General features: G+C 43.2%; 2 protein-coding genes across 2 annotated transcripts; both read right to left on the bottom strand.

The window, feature by feature from the left end:
• Positions 1–1,626: 1,626 nt before the first annotated feature.
• On the bottom strand, positions 1,627–5,721 carry LOC112571284. Its single transcript, XM_025250176.1, has 6 exons — positions 5,534–5,721; positions 5,150–5,262; positions 4,816–4,995; positions 4,393–4,648; positions 3,947–4,188; positions 1,627–3,564 (listed from the first exon to the last, which is right to left on the bottom strand). Exons 1-6 carry the CDS (start codon positions 5,622–5,624, stop codon positions 2,893–2,895), a joined length of 1,554 nt encoding a protein of 517 aa, XP_025105961.1. The 5' UTR covers positions 5,625–5,721; the 3' UTR covers positions 1,627–2,892.
• Positions 5,722–7,462: 1,741 nt separating this feature from the next.
• Positions 7,463–15,870, bottom strand: LOC112571068. The gene is made up of 3 exons (XM_025249869.1): positions 15,634–15,870; positions 14,243–14,361; positions 7,463–12,325 (listed from the first exon to the last, which is right to left on the bottom strand). The coding sequence occupies exons 2-3, from the start codon at positions 14,340–14,342 to the stop codon at positions 10,800–10,802; spliced, it is 1,626 nt and encodes a 541-aa protein (XP_025105654.1). The 5' UTR covers positions 14,343–14,361; positions 15,634–15,870; the 3' UTR covers positions 7,463–10,799.
• Between the last annotated feature and the right edge of the window lie 1,398 nt (positions 15,871–17,268).

Below are 17,268 nucleotides of genomic sequence, written 5' to 3'. Positions count from 1 at the left end.
TGGGGGGTCAAAGGGCGGTGTAAAGAGCTGCACAAAGCTCATAATTTAGACAGCTTCTGGCAGCTGATGACTTGTTACATTACTGCTTGGATGGCAAATGACTGTCGCCCGTACACTTATGTACGACAGCCGTTATGTTTTATTACACCATAAATATTCTTGTATCACCATCGTTCCTATTCAGTACCACACTCACATTTTTCTGTCTCTTTCCTTTTCTTTTTTTCTCCCTTCTCTTCTTTGTCTCTCTGCTCTCTCGCCATACTCTGTGTGTGTCGCACGTGCTTGTCGCATCGTCATGCTCCAGAAACGTTTCAATACAAAACCTGAATTACCACATTGCATAGACGGTCAGGTTGGGTTTTTTTTCCTATCGCCTTGTCAGAACTGTCTGAAGCACCTTTGTAATTTGTCTCTCGCAATGTGTCACAGAAAAGTTATTAGAAGGATAACATAAAAGAGAGTCGGCCAGGCTGTTTTACTGAGGTCGAGAAAGTTGTTCTTTACGTAGATGAAGGTCCACAGTTCTTGAACGCCAATGACGATAAGACAGAAAAGGCGACGATACTCCTTTTTGACTAGCAGTCATCAATAATGACACAATATTCATCTCGATGGTAATTTAGAGAGACAAGTCATTGAAATTCTTACTCTGGGCATGCTTCCTCTCCAGGTACAGGTTATGGTACACCTTAGGAGGTGATACATCAAAGGACTAATGGGGTGGAAACATTTTTTTCTAGTGATTCACAGAGCTCAGTTCAACAGGTCAACGCCACAAACCTCACGATTGTATGTGGAGGCGTTGTCGTGGTGAAGATCCCAGCTCTCTCATTGGCTGAGGTCACGATTTGACCTCTTTGTGTGCGGTGTTTGCGGGCGTGTATCTAGAGAATGGAGGTGGGGTGTGAGTATCCACTCAGATCTTAAGAAATAGTATCTTGCACCCAACTTTACCCAATCATTTGAAAAAAAACCTTTGCATCCCATTAGTCCTCTAGAGGGAGGAGAGTTGTCTCGTGTCTTCACTTCCATTCAGGAACCCTTGTGGGGGTTTGGTGGGGGTTTCCCCCTTTATTCGGGGGGTAGGGGTGGGGTTGGGAGCCGTTTTGCTTTTATTGGACATCTTTGGTGTTTGGAGCAACTGTATTAACACTGACACAGTCTTTCAACATCACCACTTACCCAGCGCCAAGAATAGAGAAGGAAGTCGGGGGGAGAGGGAGAGGGAGTGAGCATAGAGAGGGCCGTCTCCGAAGACAACTCGGTGGCAAGCTGTTTCACGATGAAAGAAAAAGAAAAGCCTTGACCAGGTTTGGCCGGTTCAGCTAGTATGATGAAAGACATGTCAGGCGTGAAGTGAACGCCCCATTCAGCTTCCCCACTGTATTCAGACCTCATCGCCGCTCCTATGATTGATAGGACTCGGAGGAGGAGCCCCTCCCACGTGAAATATTGTCTACCGTGACTTCTAGCTACGTCGCGGCAACGATTAAAAGACAGTTCAAGAGCCGACGGCGAGGTGTTGAGTTCTCTCAAGTGTCGCACCTGTACATGATGAATGACCTCCTACAAAATGATTCCGTTGGCGTAATAGACATCTGGTCCTGAAACCTCTCAGACTCGTCTCTTCTCAAACTACTTTTTATTTTACTTATTAATGTATATTTTCTGCAAGCTGTCTTAGATCAAAGTACCGTGATCCCTCCTTGGGATTATTTTGCTTAGAGACTAATCCCCTCCTTCCTGTTGTTCTCTGTCTATATTGTTTGCTGCTTGTTGATATGTTGGATGCTGACTGCTTGAGATGTATTACCCATTTATTTTAGAGTCGAATAATTTATTTTGTTACCTTCAGATCACTTCAAAGAACACTTTTTCTGTGAAGTTGTTTACAAAAAAATTAAAAATAAAAAGTAGGATAAAAATAGTTGCGCATATTTACATGCAAATGTTTTCGTCGTGACGTCACGGTCACAGATACACAAAGATTTGGTTTTGATCGAATTTTCTTTAAAGTGAAAGGAACGGATATTTTTTTCCAGATACAAATAAATGCTAACAAAATGCACGTGAGTTCACAACGTTTGAAGACGTTAATAATGTAAGGTGAATAAAAGAAACAAAGCTTTTATTGTGAAACAGAAGGAAATGGTCTTTAAAACTTCATTAGAAAATAGTAAAAGGATTGCAATTATTTAAATAAAATAACTATACTATTTTTAAAAATCACGTCTAAAAAGTACAGGAAAAAGTAAGATGACCGAATAAAAAAAAAGTTTTTAGGGACTTCCACAAAAAAAAAGCTTGCCAACGAGCAAGAGAAACACCAAAGAAGACAAGTCCGGCAGAATCATTAGAATGAAGAAAGTTTCGCTACCAAAGATGAGAAATAGCAACTGAGCCTTTTAAAGTCACTTAAACGAGTACCTGATGAAATGATAGCATCATTTCTTTGAATAAGAGCAGCATTTATATGAACTGTAATATTCATGAGATTTGTTCACTGTACATTGTGCTAGAGTTTCGACTTTATGGAAGACTACTGAACCATTGTCCTCGTGTCAGTCTACAACAAAGTTTACTTTCGAGCCGTCAACATACACGTGAGAAAATACCTTTAATACAGATACACCCACTTTGTCTGTCGGTCACTGTTCTCTGCACACATACAGGTAAGCACCTTGTGTTGACCGAACCAAAAACTACACGATGAGAGATGTGAGAGAAAATGATAATAATTAATAATTGTGACATAATAATTTAACAAAGGAGAGAGGATGTGACTGAACCAATCTGGTATCTTTAACAACAACAACAAACAAAAACAGTATTCCGATCATAAAACGGAAGCTCTGTTCATCCCCAAGATCCGTGTCCCCACCCCGCTTGCTAGAAGTTGGCAAACCACGTGACGTTGGCCGAGGGTGCTCGCTCGTCGTAAAGACGTTGGTTCTTGCCGACATACCAGGCGGTCATGCGGACATCTCCTAGCGAACTGATCATCAAGTACCAGTAGAAGGCGCTGGGCTGCAGCTCGTACTCTTCCGGCTTGTTGGTCTTCTTGTCGCTGACGTGCTGCAGAGCCTGCGCGAACACAACGCCGCTGGGATCGTCCACGCGCAGGCTGTCGGGTTCCGTCAAGAAGTCGCCGGACTTGGAGTCCAGCTGCAGGTTGATGCGGATGCTGGCGCCCTGCTGCACGGCTCGCCGCAGCTGGTGGGGGTTGCCCTCCATCACCCTTCCTTGGTCCTCCGTGCGCAGGACCGTGACCCAGGGGCGAGTGTCGACGCTCCACGACAGGCTCTTCCGGGTCATGGGCAGCTGTCTGCGCATGGAGCTGCCCACCAAGTACTCGTACTTCCGGACCGTGCCGGAGGTGTGGGCTACAGTCCAGGCATGCGCGGTGTGGTCGCGGATGTCGTGCTTGCTGGCGTTATTGCCTCCCCTGCGGACCACGGTGTCGAGGATCTGGGCCGAGATGACGTCTCCCGACACACGCACGTTGCTGACCACTGCCGACACGTCGTCGACCTTAACGTGCACGCGGTGACCTTCGCGAACCTGACAAAAATATGGAAACACAGTACATCCCTCGTGAAAGAAGAAAGGTCTTCAGGACGAGAGAAGGACAAAATGAAAGTTCTGCTTGTAGGAACTTTCTACTACAGTCTTCAGCTTACATCTCTAACAAGGCAACCACGACTTCTCACCAGTAACCCTAACCCTAACCCTCTAGCTTGTCCTTTTATGTCTTTATGACTATAATAAACAACCAAATCATTCTTGAACAGTTTTTTTTTCAAATTTATGGGGACCTAATTACGAAACATAGACACAAAGATACCCTGGGGTTTAATTTACGTTGATGGAACCTACAGCTACAGCTGTCCATAGCTGTCGGCCTTTGTGTCATAACCTCTGCTCTCGATGTGATGTTTAGTACCTGAGCCTTGAAGTGCTCCAGACTTCCGAACTCGCTGTTACCGTTGGCGTCGTGCACGTAGGCGATGCGCCAGCACGTGTCCGCGTGCCAGTCCAGGGCCACGGCGTCAAAGTTGCTGCCCCTGGGCTCGTGCTTGTCCAACGACCACCTGACGTTGTGGCGGGACCCGCGCGTCGACCACGAAGAGTACCAGACGTAGGGGTTGGGTGTGAACTTGGTGTAGTTGCCTTCCACTGTCTGCCCTGATGGAGACGTACAAAACGGATGTGACGAATGCGTTTTGGAAGAGTTGTTATGCAAATAAGAAAATTCGTAAAACTGACGATATATGTAAAATTGTACACAAAGGGAAATTCCAGCAATGTTCTTGATGTTTGATTGTAGCACCGGACTAGAGACTAAAGTGTCTTTTACAAAGAGGATGTAGAAGAAGAAGAAAGTCCCACCGAGATGCTTAACGTTCTGTCCGTTGACGACGCCGGTGGTGGAATCCACCAAGACGTTGTGCATGGGGAAAGAATAGCCGCGGTCACGCATGACTGCACGGAGGGGCATGGTGCGGCCCGCGGTCCACAGGTTTTCCAAGCGGCCTTTTGCACGCGACCCGTCGATGAAGCTGGAGTAGACAGGCCGGTCACGGTCCGTCAGGTCCTTGGTATACCAGTACATCGTCACCTGCAGCAGCTTCTGCTCTCCAGACTCCTACAACCGCCACAGGAGGGGAGTGAGCCAAGGTGTTTGTGATGTCATACTTGTGTCGGCAGTCAAACACCGTATGAACTGGAACCCTTCTAAGTTCTCACACACACACACTTATTACACCTGCGAATAACAGCCAAATCTCAAATATAGTTTTGTCAGCGTGTTACCTGCAGAATGCTGACGTAGCCGGAAGTGCAGACGATGTAGAAGCGGCGAGGCGCGTTCGTGTCCACGTGCGTGCCGTTGTGGGCAAGGTGGTACAGCGACTCCGCACACAGTTCGCTGCCTTGCTTGTTGACATTATCCACCCGCATCGAGTACGTCTCATCCGTCTGGATCAAGGTAACCTTCACAAAATAATAATAACCATGATCATCATCGTCGTCATCGTCATCATCATCATCATTGTTTTTTGAAATATACAGCATCCGATCAGATCTCACATTTTCAGGTGCGTTGTTAATCCAAACGACTTATCAGAGGAACTCTCAAACCACCGACCTTCACTTCCTTCCCGGCGATGACGTCATCCACGAGCTGGTCTTTTCTTCCAAAGAGCGCCGTTCCTTCCTCGGAGTGTGCGTACACCATCTTCCAGGGCCTCTCGCACACATCTGGAGTTCAGGCGATACATCAACACTTAAAATGTGACAGGACTGGGATATTGTATTGTAATCTACACCCACAGGGTCACTATTGTCCTTCTTTATTGGAGAGTAGGTTGGTAAGTAGTTGCAAACATTTGTATATGTATACTTGTTTTAATTTGTTTCTGTCCCAGAAAATCAGCTTCTTACGGATTTGCTGCTTAACTGCCACTAAGACATGGTCAAAATATTTATTTCAATTTATTTTTATTGGCGCCAATGTTCTGTGGCTACATACTTTTTATCTCCAGGTCTGGTGGACTGGTCTGCATGTTGGTGGGGATGCATGCAGCCAGGAGGCAAGTCCAGTGTAGCAGCCTTGGGTTCATCGTGTCTGCGATTAGGATATGGCGGGGGTGAAGCGTGTGGAATTTTTCTGGTAAATGACAATAAAAAAAAATAAGCTACTCTACCCACTCAACCACTCCAAAAGCTTGTTTGTTTCCGTCTTTTAATTTTTCATTCACTTGGAGAATATAGTGTAGACAGGGCAGGACGCCTTTTGTTACAAACCTCCGGTTCGTAAAGATTGTGAAATACCTTGATACTTTTAGCCAGATTACTTTTTTTCATCAAACATAGCAAAATTTTAACATGTTTTGCTGTTTCTGTTCTTTAATCTTGAAGCTCACAAACTGGTTAAAGCTGTGTCCACAAAGGAAAAAAGGGCAACTAGAAGAGAATAAAATGCAAAATGTTACATTGAAGAGACTACCTACTGCGTCTATCACAGCTTACAATAGGAACTGAACTATACGCCCAAGTTTAGTAACAGATACACTTAAAATATATGGCATCATAAAATAAATGAAAATTTGTTAATCGTCAACACCTGCAATCGTCAACATCGCTAGGGATGTCCTAATCTGCAGACTACCTCAACCTTTATGGGTTTTAAGTATTTGTGACATAACCATACAATAAAGACTGCTTTCTGTCAACCCAAAATTGGATTAAAAATTAATACATATTAAAGGATGTCGCTTATAAAATCACCTGCAAGTGATATTACTGATGCTGACTTACAAAGTCTACAAACAAGTTTTAGCGATCTCAGAATGAAGGCCTACCTGAGGGAGTCGAGTGGATGTTAAGCAAAGTGGCTGAGGACACAATAAAAGCTGTTTATATCGTGACCCATCCGTCGATGACATCTACTTGACAGGCATGAGCGATCTTGAAAATTCTTTCCTTCTTTTCTGGTCTTGTCTCACAGCGTGTGAGTGAGTGAGTTGGGTGGGTGGGCGGGTATGTTTCTTAGTCACCTTGTTTGTGTAATTTCCTGTCCCTCTCTCTCTTCTTACCATCCATACATGTTTTTCTCGATCAGTCTATCTTTCAGCCCGTCTGTCTACCTCATGTTCCAAATATCAATTATTTTAAATCTTATGCTTTCGATAGCATTCAGATAACTTTTTAACAACATATGATTTTTTTTTTGTTGCATAATCAACAAACAGGTTTATCGGGTGGAAACGGTCTTGTCTTACAGGTAAACGAAAGGGTGCACACACACATTTATATATATTTATTATGAAAGGCTGAGACTGTATGCATGTGAGTGTACATGGACAGGTGCACGATGTACAAACGGCGGTTCTCCTGTCTCCTGGATGACAGATGACTTGTGTCGCCTGCCTGTCATGGCCGTCACGTTTACTCACCTTTGCTTTTTCTCCCTGCTTCTGACATCCGGGCATTTTCCCCTGACATCCGGGCATTTCTTCCCAAAACCATTCACGTACATTCACTCGCCCACCTCATTAACCATTCACAACACATCTTATCATCCAGTAGCTACAGAGGAGTGGACATCTGCAGATGCACAATTGACTTATATTCCACTTTCTTCAAGACATATACTAGTCTGTATGTTTTGTATGTTTTAAAATCTGGCAGACCTCCGTGTAAACTCACAGGCTAGGTGGCTTTGTTGGTAGACTTGTTTTCATCTGAGTACAAAGTGCTGTGTGTTTTGCATGAAAGTGGCTCTCTGGGTAAAAAAGAAAGTTACAGATGTAGCAATCTGTAATGTTTTACTGCACGTGGGTCTGCTGTATGTCAAATATGTATATAACTCTTGTACATCAGTATGCAAATGCTCACCAGTATTTGTCAGCCCTCCAGATAATAGTCCAAGTGTTTATTTAAATCACAACTGGATTCAGACATGACAAGATTTTATTTCCTCATTTACAACAAAATACACTCTCTTTCAGTCTTAACAGAAGACTTCTATACTCATTCCAGAAGAAATTATATTCCGGGAATAAAATAAGCAAGCAGTTGCGATTTCTGCAGTTAAAATCGGTCGTGTAAACTCTGTAAAACAAAAAAACTTACATAGCCCATCACATGAACTACAATTATTCTGACACTTGTCACCTAGTCTTAGAAGCTGTAGTTCTGCCATTGGAGTGAGGGTGGAAATGATTGATAACACATATCGTCTTGTTTTCTTTGTCTTTTTTTAGTTAAAACAAGAGAGCAACGGACACGTAAAGATATCTAGGAAAACTCACTTATTTCTTTCTAATTAACTTCAACAGACTAAACTGTAAAGGAAAACACCGCAAGTTCAGTTGTATCTGTAAAATAAGTCCGCAGTTAGACTGTGATGCCTTCTGCATTGGATGACGCATATAGTGAATAAGTTAATGGAGGGGAAGTAGAAAATATACGGTCAAATGTTACTGGCCATTAGAGTCAAAAAAATTTATGATACTTTCGTTTTCATCGTTTTGTTCTAGTCATCGCATGGCGTCGGTAAGGTTGCCCTTATTGTTTTGCCATTCTAAGCTTCAGGCTGTGGATTGTTCCAGCGTCCACTCAATCTTTATTCTTCCATTACCATTCGTCATTTTTTTCTGTCTAGAGAGCTATATACATTCTCCAAAGAGCCAATATCTGTCCACAAAACTTCACGTACCCTCCGATGCCAGCAGACACCTGTCTTCACACCTGTACACACCCTCTCCACTGTAACGGAAGTAACACCAGAAAGGACCAAGAACAGTGGCTCCATACACAGTGGTCAATTAATTAATTAATTTTCAATTAACACGAGATTAATTTGTGCTATAGGGAGAAGATGGTAATTAAAGGGGTGGTAAACCGAGGTACCCAAAAGACGCCCAACCTTGTCCATTGAAAAGGAGAAGTATACCATTGCGCTACTGGACTACCCCATTTCAATGGACGAATTGTGGAGTGTTGCTCTTTAGAACGAATCATTCGAATCCACAAGTGGCGGAATAAGTTCATAATTCACACACTTTCTGCTAGTTTTTCTAGGTGACATCCCCATCTCCACCCCGTTATGGCCCAACGCGTGCATTTACAGCTATGACCCCCTCCGTCAACCCACTTCTCCTTTTTCTCTCCTATTTCGCTCGTTTTTCTCCTTGTAGTTTCAACACACGCACACCTCTCACCCATCCCTCGCCAGCCGTGACCCGCGGCTGCCTCTCGCACGTGCCGGAGAAGAGAGCATGGATGACGCACCACGTCACACACCGTCAAGATGAAAGACACTTTCAAGCCTTGTGGCTTGACAATGCAAACCTCCTTCATCCTCCACCTTCCTCCCTCCGTCCCGCCCTCGCTAGCACCTGAACGACATACCAGCCACTGTCGTGTCCACAACTACGACTGTCAACCTGCGGTCCACAACACAGAGGCGGTGGCCAGGCAAAGAACATGGACCATCCCACCTGAGGGACCTGACAATTCTTCAAAAACAGACTCGGCTTCCAATCAACGACAATGGACAACCCTCTTTTTTTTTCAAATCTCAAAGTTCACCCTTCAAAGCGCCAGGGTGATGCGTAGAAGATTCAGCTCTCATAAAAGCAAATCACCTTTTACAAAGTAAATAAACAACTTCATAAAAAATTTGGAAAAGATTCCGTCGCAAATAAAATAAGATTAATAACAATAACAGTTTTTGTGTAGAATTCTCTGTCTCGTCCAAAAATCTTTTTATCTTGTCCTAAAGACTAAGTTAAGCTGATGATGTAATACCTTGACAGGTCAGGGGTTACTGCTACAGTAACCAGCTTAACACGTGACTCAGCCTGAGGTAATGCGGCTACGACATCTACAACAGCCGCAACCTCAGGTACATTTGAGTCTCAGAGTGAGGAACTGATGTCGATATGCTAGGAACACACTTCCAGTGGTCACAGATTTAACATAAAGGTTAAAAAGTGTCGTGAGATACCCCGGGTACCCATCAGAAGTGTTCACTCATGTTCAAGTCGGTCCGTTGTTCAGACTTGCAATACGATGCCAAGTGTAGTCATTGAGACCTTTCATACACAGGTCATACACAAAGACACTTCTTGACGTGTGGATGTGGACTGCAGGACATCATATCCTGGACAGTTGCATGAACATGCGGGTTATTGAAGGCGTCCTGCAGAAGATTGGCGAAGCTACATCAGGATCCAGAACTACAGGCAGCATGGTAAATATGGAAACTGTCTTGGGACCTTAGTGGCGGCAGAGCTTAGGTGCGGTGGGGTCTTGTGGTGAGGTCTGGATGTTGACTGAAGTGTGAAATCTGGTGTGGTGCGAAACATATATATACATACGTACATACAGCGCAAGCTAATCCCTACTTTTATACACAGTCTGAAATATTATGTGGGATATATCTACTGTCTCCTACTGTCTGTGGTATATCTATATATAAATATTATATTATCATTCTCTCCCTCCTAAAGTTAGTCCATGCCTTATAGCTTATTTTTAACTTTTCTGGACTATGGGTATACGATTACTAACATCGAAACAAAAGAACATCAACACTTGGTACATTTGAATTTTATGATGCGATTTTTTAAAGTATAACTATCGAGTGAGGTACTGTTCCCAAAAGGCTCTGATCAACCCGGATTGGGAAGTCGAGTAAGTAGTCCGCCATTGCCGTACCGGATGAAAAAAGAGACCCCAAGAGTTTGGGTGGACAGAGACTAAGTGTATGGGAGGAAGCTTCAGCGACAGAACATTTGTGAGCAACATAAAAGAACTTTATACTGTTCATGATCCGAGACTCGAAGACTGTCCAATTTTTTTGTTCTTTTTTCACCAAAGTTTATAAAATGAATCAGCAACTGAGTTTTCTTGTACGTGTAATGCCATCTTTGTATGATATATGTCTTTAAGACATTTTGTCCTTTGGGTCACATGTACAGAAGCTTGTGGGAAAACAAAAGGATGAACTTAAATATACACAAGCAAAATTACCTTGTCGATTACAGCATGTTCTTAGTAATGACAATCAAGATAGACAGCCATAATTACAGGGAAGATAACTACAAGGGACTTAACTTGGTGGTGTGATCTGGAAGACTTCTTTCCCTCTTTGATGAAATGGAAGGTTTTGAACTAAATCTTTTGAGCTAGACTAAATATGATAGCAGAGCGTCATACATTTTTTATATATTTTTTTTATCAAATTCGGCTCAAATTCAAATAAAGGATCCCAGTGTGCCTATAGTCTAGAACGAGGCGAACCACGTGATGTTGGCTTCTGGCGCCACGGAATCATATAGTTGCTCTCGCATCTCAACGTGCCATGCAGACATGGCCATGTCGCCGAGACTGGAGATCATGAGGAACCAGTAGAAGGGTTTGAGCTGGATCTCATATTCGTTGGCCTTGATGCTGCGCTTGTCGCTGATGTGGCGCAGACACTGGGCGAACACCACACCGTTGTCCACGCGGACGTTGTCGGCGTTGGTGAAGAAGAAGCCGGCCGCCACGTCCTGCTGCAAGTTGAAGCGGATGGAGGCGCCATTGGTGACAGCGGCGATGAGGTCGGGTACTTGGCCGGACGTGACCTGCCCGTGGTTGTTGGTGGAGAGCATGCGCTTCCATGAACGGGTGTCCACCATCCAGCGCACGGAGGTGCTTCTCCAGTCGCGTCTCATGGTCTTCATGGTATTAACGGAGATGTAGACGTCACGGACTGTCCCCGTGGTGTGGATGGTGCTCCACTTCCACATGGCTTCCGTGTTGAAGAAGAAGTTGTCGCTGCTGCCCGTGCGGCGCCGGCCCATCTCCTCCAGCGTCTGCGCGATGACGAAGCCGTCGGTGACGCGGATGGAGTTAGCCTCTACCACGGTGTCGTCCACCATGACGCGAACACGATGACCAAGGGAGATCATCAAAATTAGCTCGTCCAGAGAACCAGACTTGGGCAATCCATATTGGTCGTTCTCGTAGACGAGACGCCAGCAGCTGTCCACGTACCAGTCCAGCGCCACGTAGTCGTTGTTGTGTCCCCTGGGCTGCGCTGTTCCCACGAACCACCGCGAGTTGTCACGCTTGCCGTCCGTGCTCCAGGAGGAGAACCAGTAATAGGGCGGGCTCTTGAAGGTCAGCGCCTGCGTGGTGAACTGCTGACCCAAGTGGTTCAGGCTCTGTCCATTGACGGTGTCGTTGGTGATGACGACGTTGTTCATGAAGAAGGCGTAGCCGCGGTCGCGCATGACGCAATGCACCTCGCCCAGGTGCGCCATGTAGTGCAGGTCCGCGAACGACCCCGTGACCCTTGACCCATCAAGGTAATGAGAGTAAACGGGCTTGGAGTCGCAGCTGATGCGTTTGACGTACCAGGTCATGGGCAGCCGTGAGTCGTACAGCTTTCCGAAGTTGACCAGAGCATCAGTGGTCAGCTCCGTGGTGCTGGCGTTGGGTTTGAACCCCGAGTCCGGAGGCCGCGAGAAGTTGGTCTGCACGACGTGCGCCTCACCTGTGGTGCACAGCAGCATGTGGACCCAGGCCACGGTGGTGCTGACGTGTGTCCCGTTGTGTGTCACGTGCCACACACTCTCGCCGCACAAGTGATCGTCTCGCACGTTGACGTTTTCGATGTTGAGGGAGTAAAGCTCAAGGGCGTTCAGCACCACCCGCAAGAGGCTGCCCTCCAGCGCCGCGTCCCGCACTGCGTCTACACTGCCCTCCAGCACGTTACCTGTCTCGTCGATCCTCAGCATCTTCCTCCACGGCCGCTGGCACACACCTGCACAGCACAGGTACAAAGGTACAGCCGAATGACAACCACAAAACTTTTCTAAGTACAGTAAATAAATGAAAAAAAGAAAGAACTAAATAAACAAAAATAAAGCAGAGAAAAGGAAAAGGATGAAATAAAATGTAACCCCCTCCCAAAAAAAAAATCCAAAGAACATCAAAGAAAAAAAAAAACCATTAAAAGCAAGAAAGTAAAAAAGTAACAAAAACTTTAACAAAATCATCGAAAAAATCAAATATACTAATAAACTAAAAGCAAACAAACCAATAAACAAAAAAACAAACAAAATGGGATGTGAAATATAAAAACAACAGCTAAAAACATAAAAATACAACAAACAGTAAATCAATAAATATTTTAAAACAAACAAAATAACAATGTCAAAAGAAACATACAAAATGAGCAGCGAAATAAAAAAAAGGAACAAATGTGTGACATGATTATGTGATAGAAGCACAAAAACACATCTTTTCATTGAACATTATTCCTCCATAATGCCATAGTCCATCTTCCAACCCTTCATTTCATGTTTTCATTTATGGACTAGTCCTTCTTCTCCTGGTGTGACATTTTGAACTCGAGGCTCTACATTTTTCAAACCTTCCCAAATTCAGCACACAACGGCCGTAGCTAGTTGCAACAAAATATGTTAATGATACACAACTTGCTGGGTGTGATTTATACCATTGTTGCAATGTGCGAGCACATTAAAACTCTTATCAGGAGTAGTGCCACATTTACAATTCACCTGTCGCCATTCATCGTCTGTTAGTGTTCTTGATTTGAAAAAAAAAAACTAATGTAAAAGTTAGAGTGAGGCCCCCCTCGGCTTTTTCACCTGCTTGGTAGTGTCAGGGCGCCCCCAAAGTCTCAAACCGAAAGAAGAATTCATTCAGTGTCAAAGGTTAGTCGAACTTGGCCAAGGGGGACATAACTGTCATTTTGACAAAAGACATCAGGACTGCATGGCGCTAAGGGGTGAGTTGTCTGTCTGTCATGCTTGAAGTCGTCCATTGAATCATCTTCAGGTGGGGATCTCCTCGTGGAATGTTACACCAAACTTGTACGTGTGGACAATTCTGTTGTCTGGCTATATTGGTTACTATGCAGCTGTTTAGTAGTGAACCATACAGCACGAGCAGGACCAGACCATAAGACGATTCATTATTATGACTTCAGAAAAAAAAGTGATTTGAATTTGTAATCATGAGCTGAGCTACACTCAGTTCACTCAGGTGTAACCCATCCTTCCCCTTTCAATCCCCTTTTCTTTTTCTGATAAATTGGTATCTATATATTCCTGGACACCTGCTGGATGGAGGATAGGTAGAGTTTTCCGGTGCGGGTCTGAACAAGTCTTGAACCAGTAACTTAACTGTACACTTACCCGCACACTTAATTACCACCAGTTGTAGCAGTTAATGAAGCGAGGGCAAGTCGTTACCCCCAAAGCACCGAATGAAAGGAGGGGGCAAAACAAAAACAAAAAAACAAAAAAGAAAGCCAAAAACAAAAGCCGTCTTTTTTAAAGTTAAAAGTTGTTTAAAGTTAAAAAGAAGTGTTCAGACCCTGCGGAGGATGTTTTTAGTCCTGGAGTCGTAGTTATAAAATGGTGGTAAAGATGCCCTGGGGTAAAGAAACATGAAGTAGTGCTTGTGGGGTGTAGGTATCGCTGTTTGTCAGTGTTTTACGCCGTGCCAGCAGCTGAGACTATACCACAGCTCTCGGTATCACATTGTAATTAAGAAAACAAGATGACAGTCGTTGAGTTGCCAACTCTGTCCTGGCCAAACGATTCCCTCGTGTTTTACAACTACACAACCAGGAGACACAAACACCAGGCGCATGACGATGGCATACTTGTATCAGGACAGGTGGCGCTGTGTGCTATGGTCTATGACTTACCCACTGCATCCGGGACTTCGTTTCCGGCGACGAGAAATGAGAGGTAGATGCTCCATAAACCACACAGGGAGAGAAGCACTGGGAAAGCTGAGGACTCCATCGTCAAGGCCTGATGAGATCTGAAAAAATGAAAAGAAAATTCGAACGGTAAGAATAACACATTCCAATGGTTTTATCCTTTCATCCTTCACTGAAATTTGCGTGCGTAGGAGTTTTATACCTAAAAATAAACTTTTAACGAAAATAACTGGCTCCTTAATGTCGTGAATGGAATTTTGGTGTTCAGAAACTTCTGCAAAATTTTGTTATGACTTCACCACGTCTCCCAAGGTACAACGGGGCAAAATTGTTCATATAACTATACATACCATGATTTATGGCAAAGTAAGTATCTCAGTACTGATCTAAAACTAAATTTTATATTGCACAAAATTTGAAGAGAGAGAGAGAAGGCTGATTAATTTCCCGCTGACTGTGTATGTCATGTCTTGTCCGACTGTCGCAGTTTCTAACGGGACTACCTGTGGTCACACAGACAAGATGTCTACCTTCAGTTAATTCTCTGAGAATTTTGTAAAAATGTGTGTTTAGCCTTCGGATTATCGTGCCATGTTTAAACTTCACAAGACGACTTTGGAGTCAAATTTAAACAATGTATCCTTTGTTGCTTTGCTGATTAATCTTCCTTTCTTGAGGTGCATGGGAATAAAGCCTGGACTTCACAGCCATGGAAGGGTTAAGTATGAAGACGTTTCATAGATCATCCTCACCTACCCCTCCGGCACATTTACAACTGGGGAAATAACACCTGAAAACCTGTCCTTATGTTCTGTCATCTTGAACATACAGTCACACTCACACACACTCACACACACTGACACACACTCACACACACAGAGTTACATTTACACAAAACCGTTGCTATTTGGAATAGTAGCGGGAATCTCTTGAATCTCTTTCATTGCAAACCATACATTACTGAATCATCACTAGAATCCTCATTTTGTTTGACAAACTTCATCAAGAGAGCATTTAGTAATTGCATCCACTTAATAAAGATATTAACTAATATTCCCATGATATCACGAAGACATGACGGAAATAAAACTGGATAAATACAGCAATTCCTCCTTCCTTCGCTTGGTGAAGAAAGTATAAAATATTCACACTCGCACCGACTCACCCACTCGTCCTTCTTTCACTATCATCTGCTTCGCGAATAATTCTAGTAAATAAAACATTTGAAGGTTGAGCTATTTACTTGAAATATTTCGCAGTAAACAAAACTCGGTGACTGTTGTGACAATCGCAAACAATGGAAACCTAGCTAAAGTACTCTCTTCAATGTTCATTCACTTCATAAAGAATTGTTTCCGTTACAAAAACCTTACCTCCTCCGCTGGATGACGTGTGCAACTGCTGCTCTGACAACAGCGAAGAAAACTATGGAGTCCTGTTTTGTTCTTCTACCTTCTTTAGGAAAGAACAGCAGCGTGTCATCCAACAGAAAGCTAGCAAAGTGTAATGTCGAGGTGCTTGAGCTCAGTGAACACTCTCTGTCTCTGTCTCTCTGTCTCTGTCTCTCTCTGTGTGCATAATCTCTTGACACCACTCCCTCTGTCGGCCTATCCATAATATTCTCCCAGCCTGCGTGGCATGAACATAATTATGCTTGAAGTGGCCTCAGATTTCCACCTTCACGCTGTTCGCATGATTCAGGTTTATTTTTGAAGTGAAAGTATTTACCTGGAAAAGGAATTGTTGGTGCGAACTTCGGGTGTTTGCATGTAAGTAATGTAGAAGAGTTATTTATGAGGCTTTTATTTTAGAATTGCGAGCTTATTTTTGTACATAGCGTCAACCTTATATTTACTTCCGTGGGTAGGTCTCCAACATAGTCTGCTATAATTATAATTATTATTTATTTATTTATTTATTTGTGACTAATTTTATTGTTTACTGCAGACGAGATCCAGTTTGGAACCCAGTCTAGAAGTTGTTTATTGATATTTTCTTGGATGTGGTTGTTGGGTGTCTGTCCTTTGTTTTTGGGTGATCGAGCATGGCCGCTTCTAACCGTCTACTACACGCGTCATCACGCCCTCTACTGACGTCATAGCAGCGTCTTCATCGTCCGGTAAATCGTCAGCAGAGTGTCTCGTCATGCAAAAAATGACGTCAGTTTCTCTCTCTCTTTTTTTTTCTCTCTATCTCTCAGCTCTCAGCTTTATGCCATTTTGTTTATTACTGTGGTGAACTTGTGGCTTGGTGTGTACAGACATATTTGTCTTATATAATTTCAGATTACAGAAAATTGTAATGTTTTGTTATTGTCTCTGTTCATTTTTTTATATTTATTTCTTCTCTCTTCTGTCTCTAAAACACAAACACACAAAAGACAGGAACTTATTAATTTTTGATACATGAAATACGTCATCCATCCATATCCGTTAAGCAGTCAAGGGGTACAAACTGATGCAAAAAGATGGATGATGTATGTATATTCGTTCCTGCAAGTCATCCTAGTACAGATTTGACTAGTGACAATCCCACAGAAAAATTTATGCACATATTTTAACTCAGTGACCTGAGAAATCACAAGACTGCACGCGTTTCATCCTCGTCAGGAAGATTAGAGAAGTGGGTGTGGAGGAAGGGAGTGAATAGTTCTCGGAATAACAACTGAGTGCTCTTAGGTCACCTGGTACCTGGGGTAGGCCGAAGTCCAAAGCGATGAACACTGTATAGTGCTTTCAGTCTATTTTATCTTAATTTATAAAAAAAAACTCACCAGCAGAGACGTGTGTACATGCAGTTTTAATTATATATTATATTTATTTTATATTATATTTAATTAATTATATATGATCGCAAAAATAGCACAATAAACTCTTTTTTCACTTGAAGTATTGTATATTTTGTTTGCTTATATAGTTTGATAAGCCTTCAGTCTTGAATAGTGTTCGCTAGTAACATAATAATAATAATAATAATAATAATAATAATAATAATAATAATAATAATAA

The sequence above is a fragment of the Pomacea canaliculata genome, linkage group LG8 (genome assembly GCF_003073045.1).
Source record: "Pomacea canaliculata isolate SZHN2017 linkage group LG8, ASM307304v1, whole genome shotgun sequence".
NCBI lineage: Eukaryota > Metazoa > Mollusca > Gastropoda > Architaenioglossa > Ampullariidae > Pomacea > Pomacea canaliculata.
Note: the sequence above shows the minus strand (reverse complement) of the source record. Positions and strands in the feature narration are given on the sequence as shown.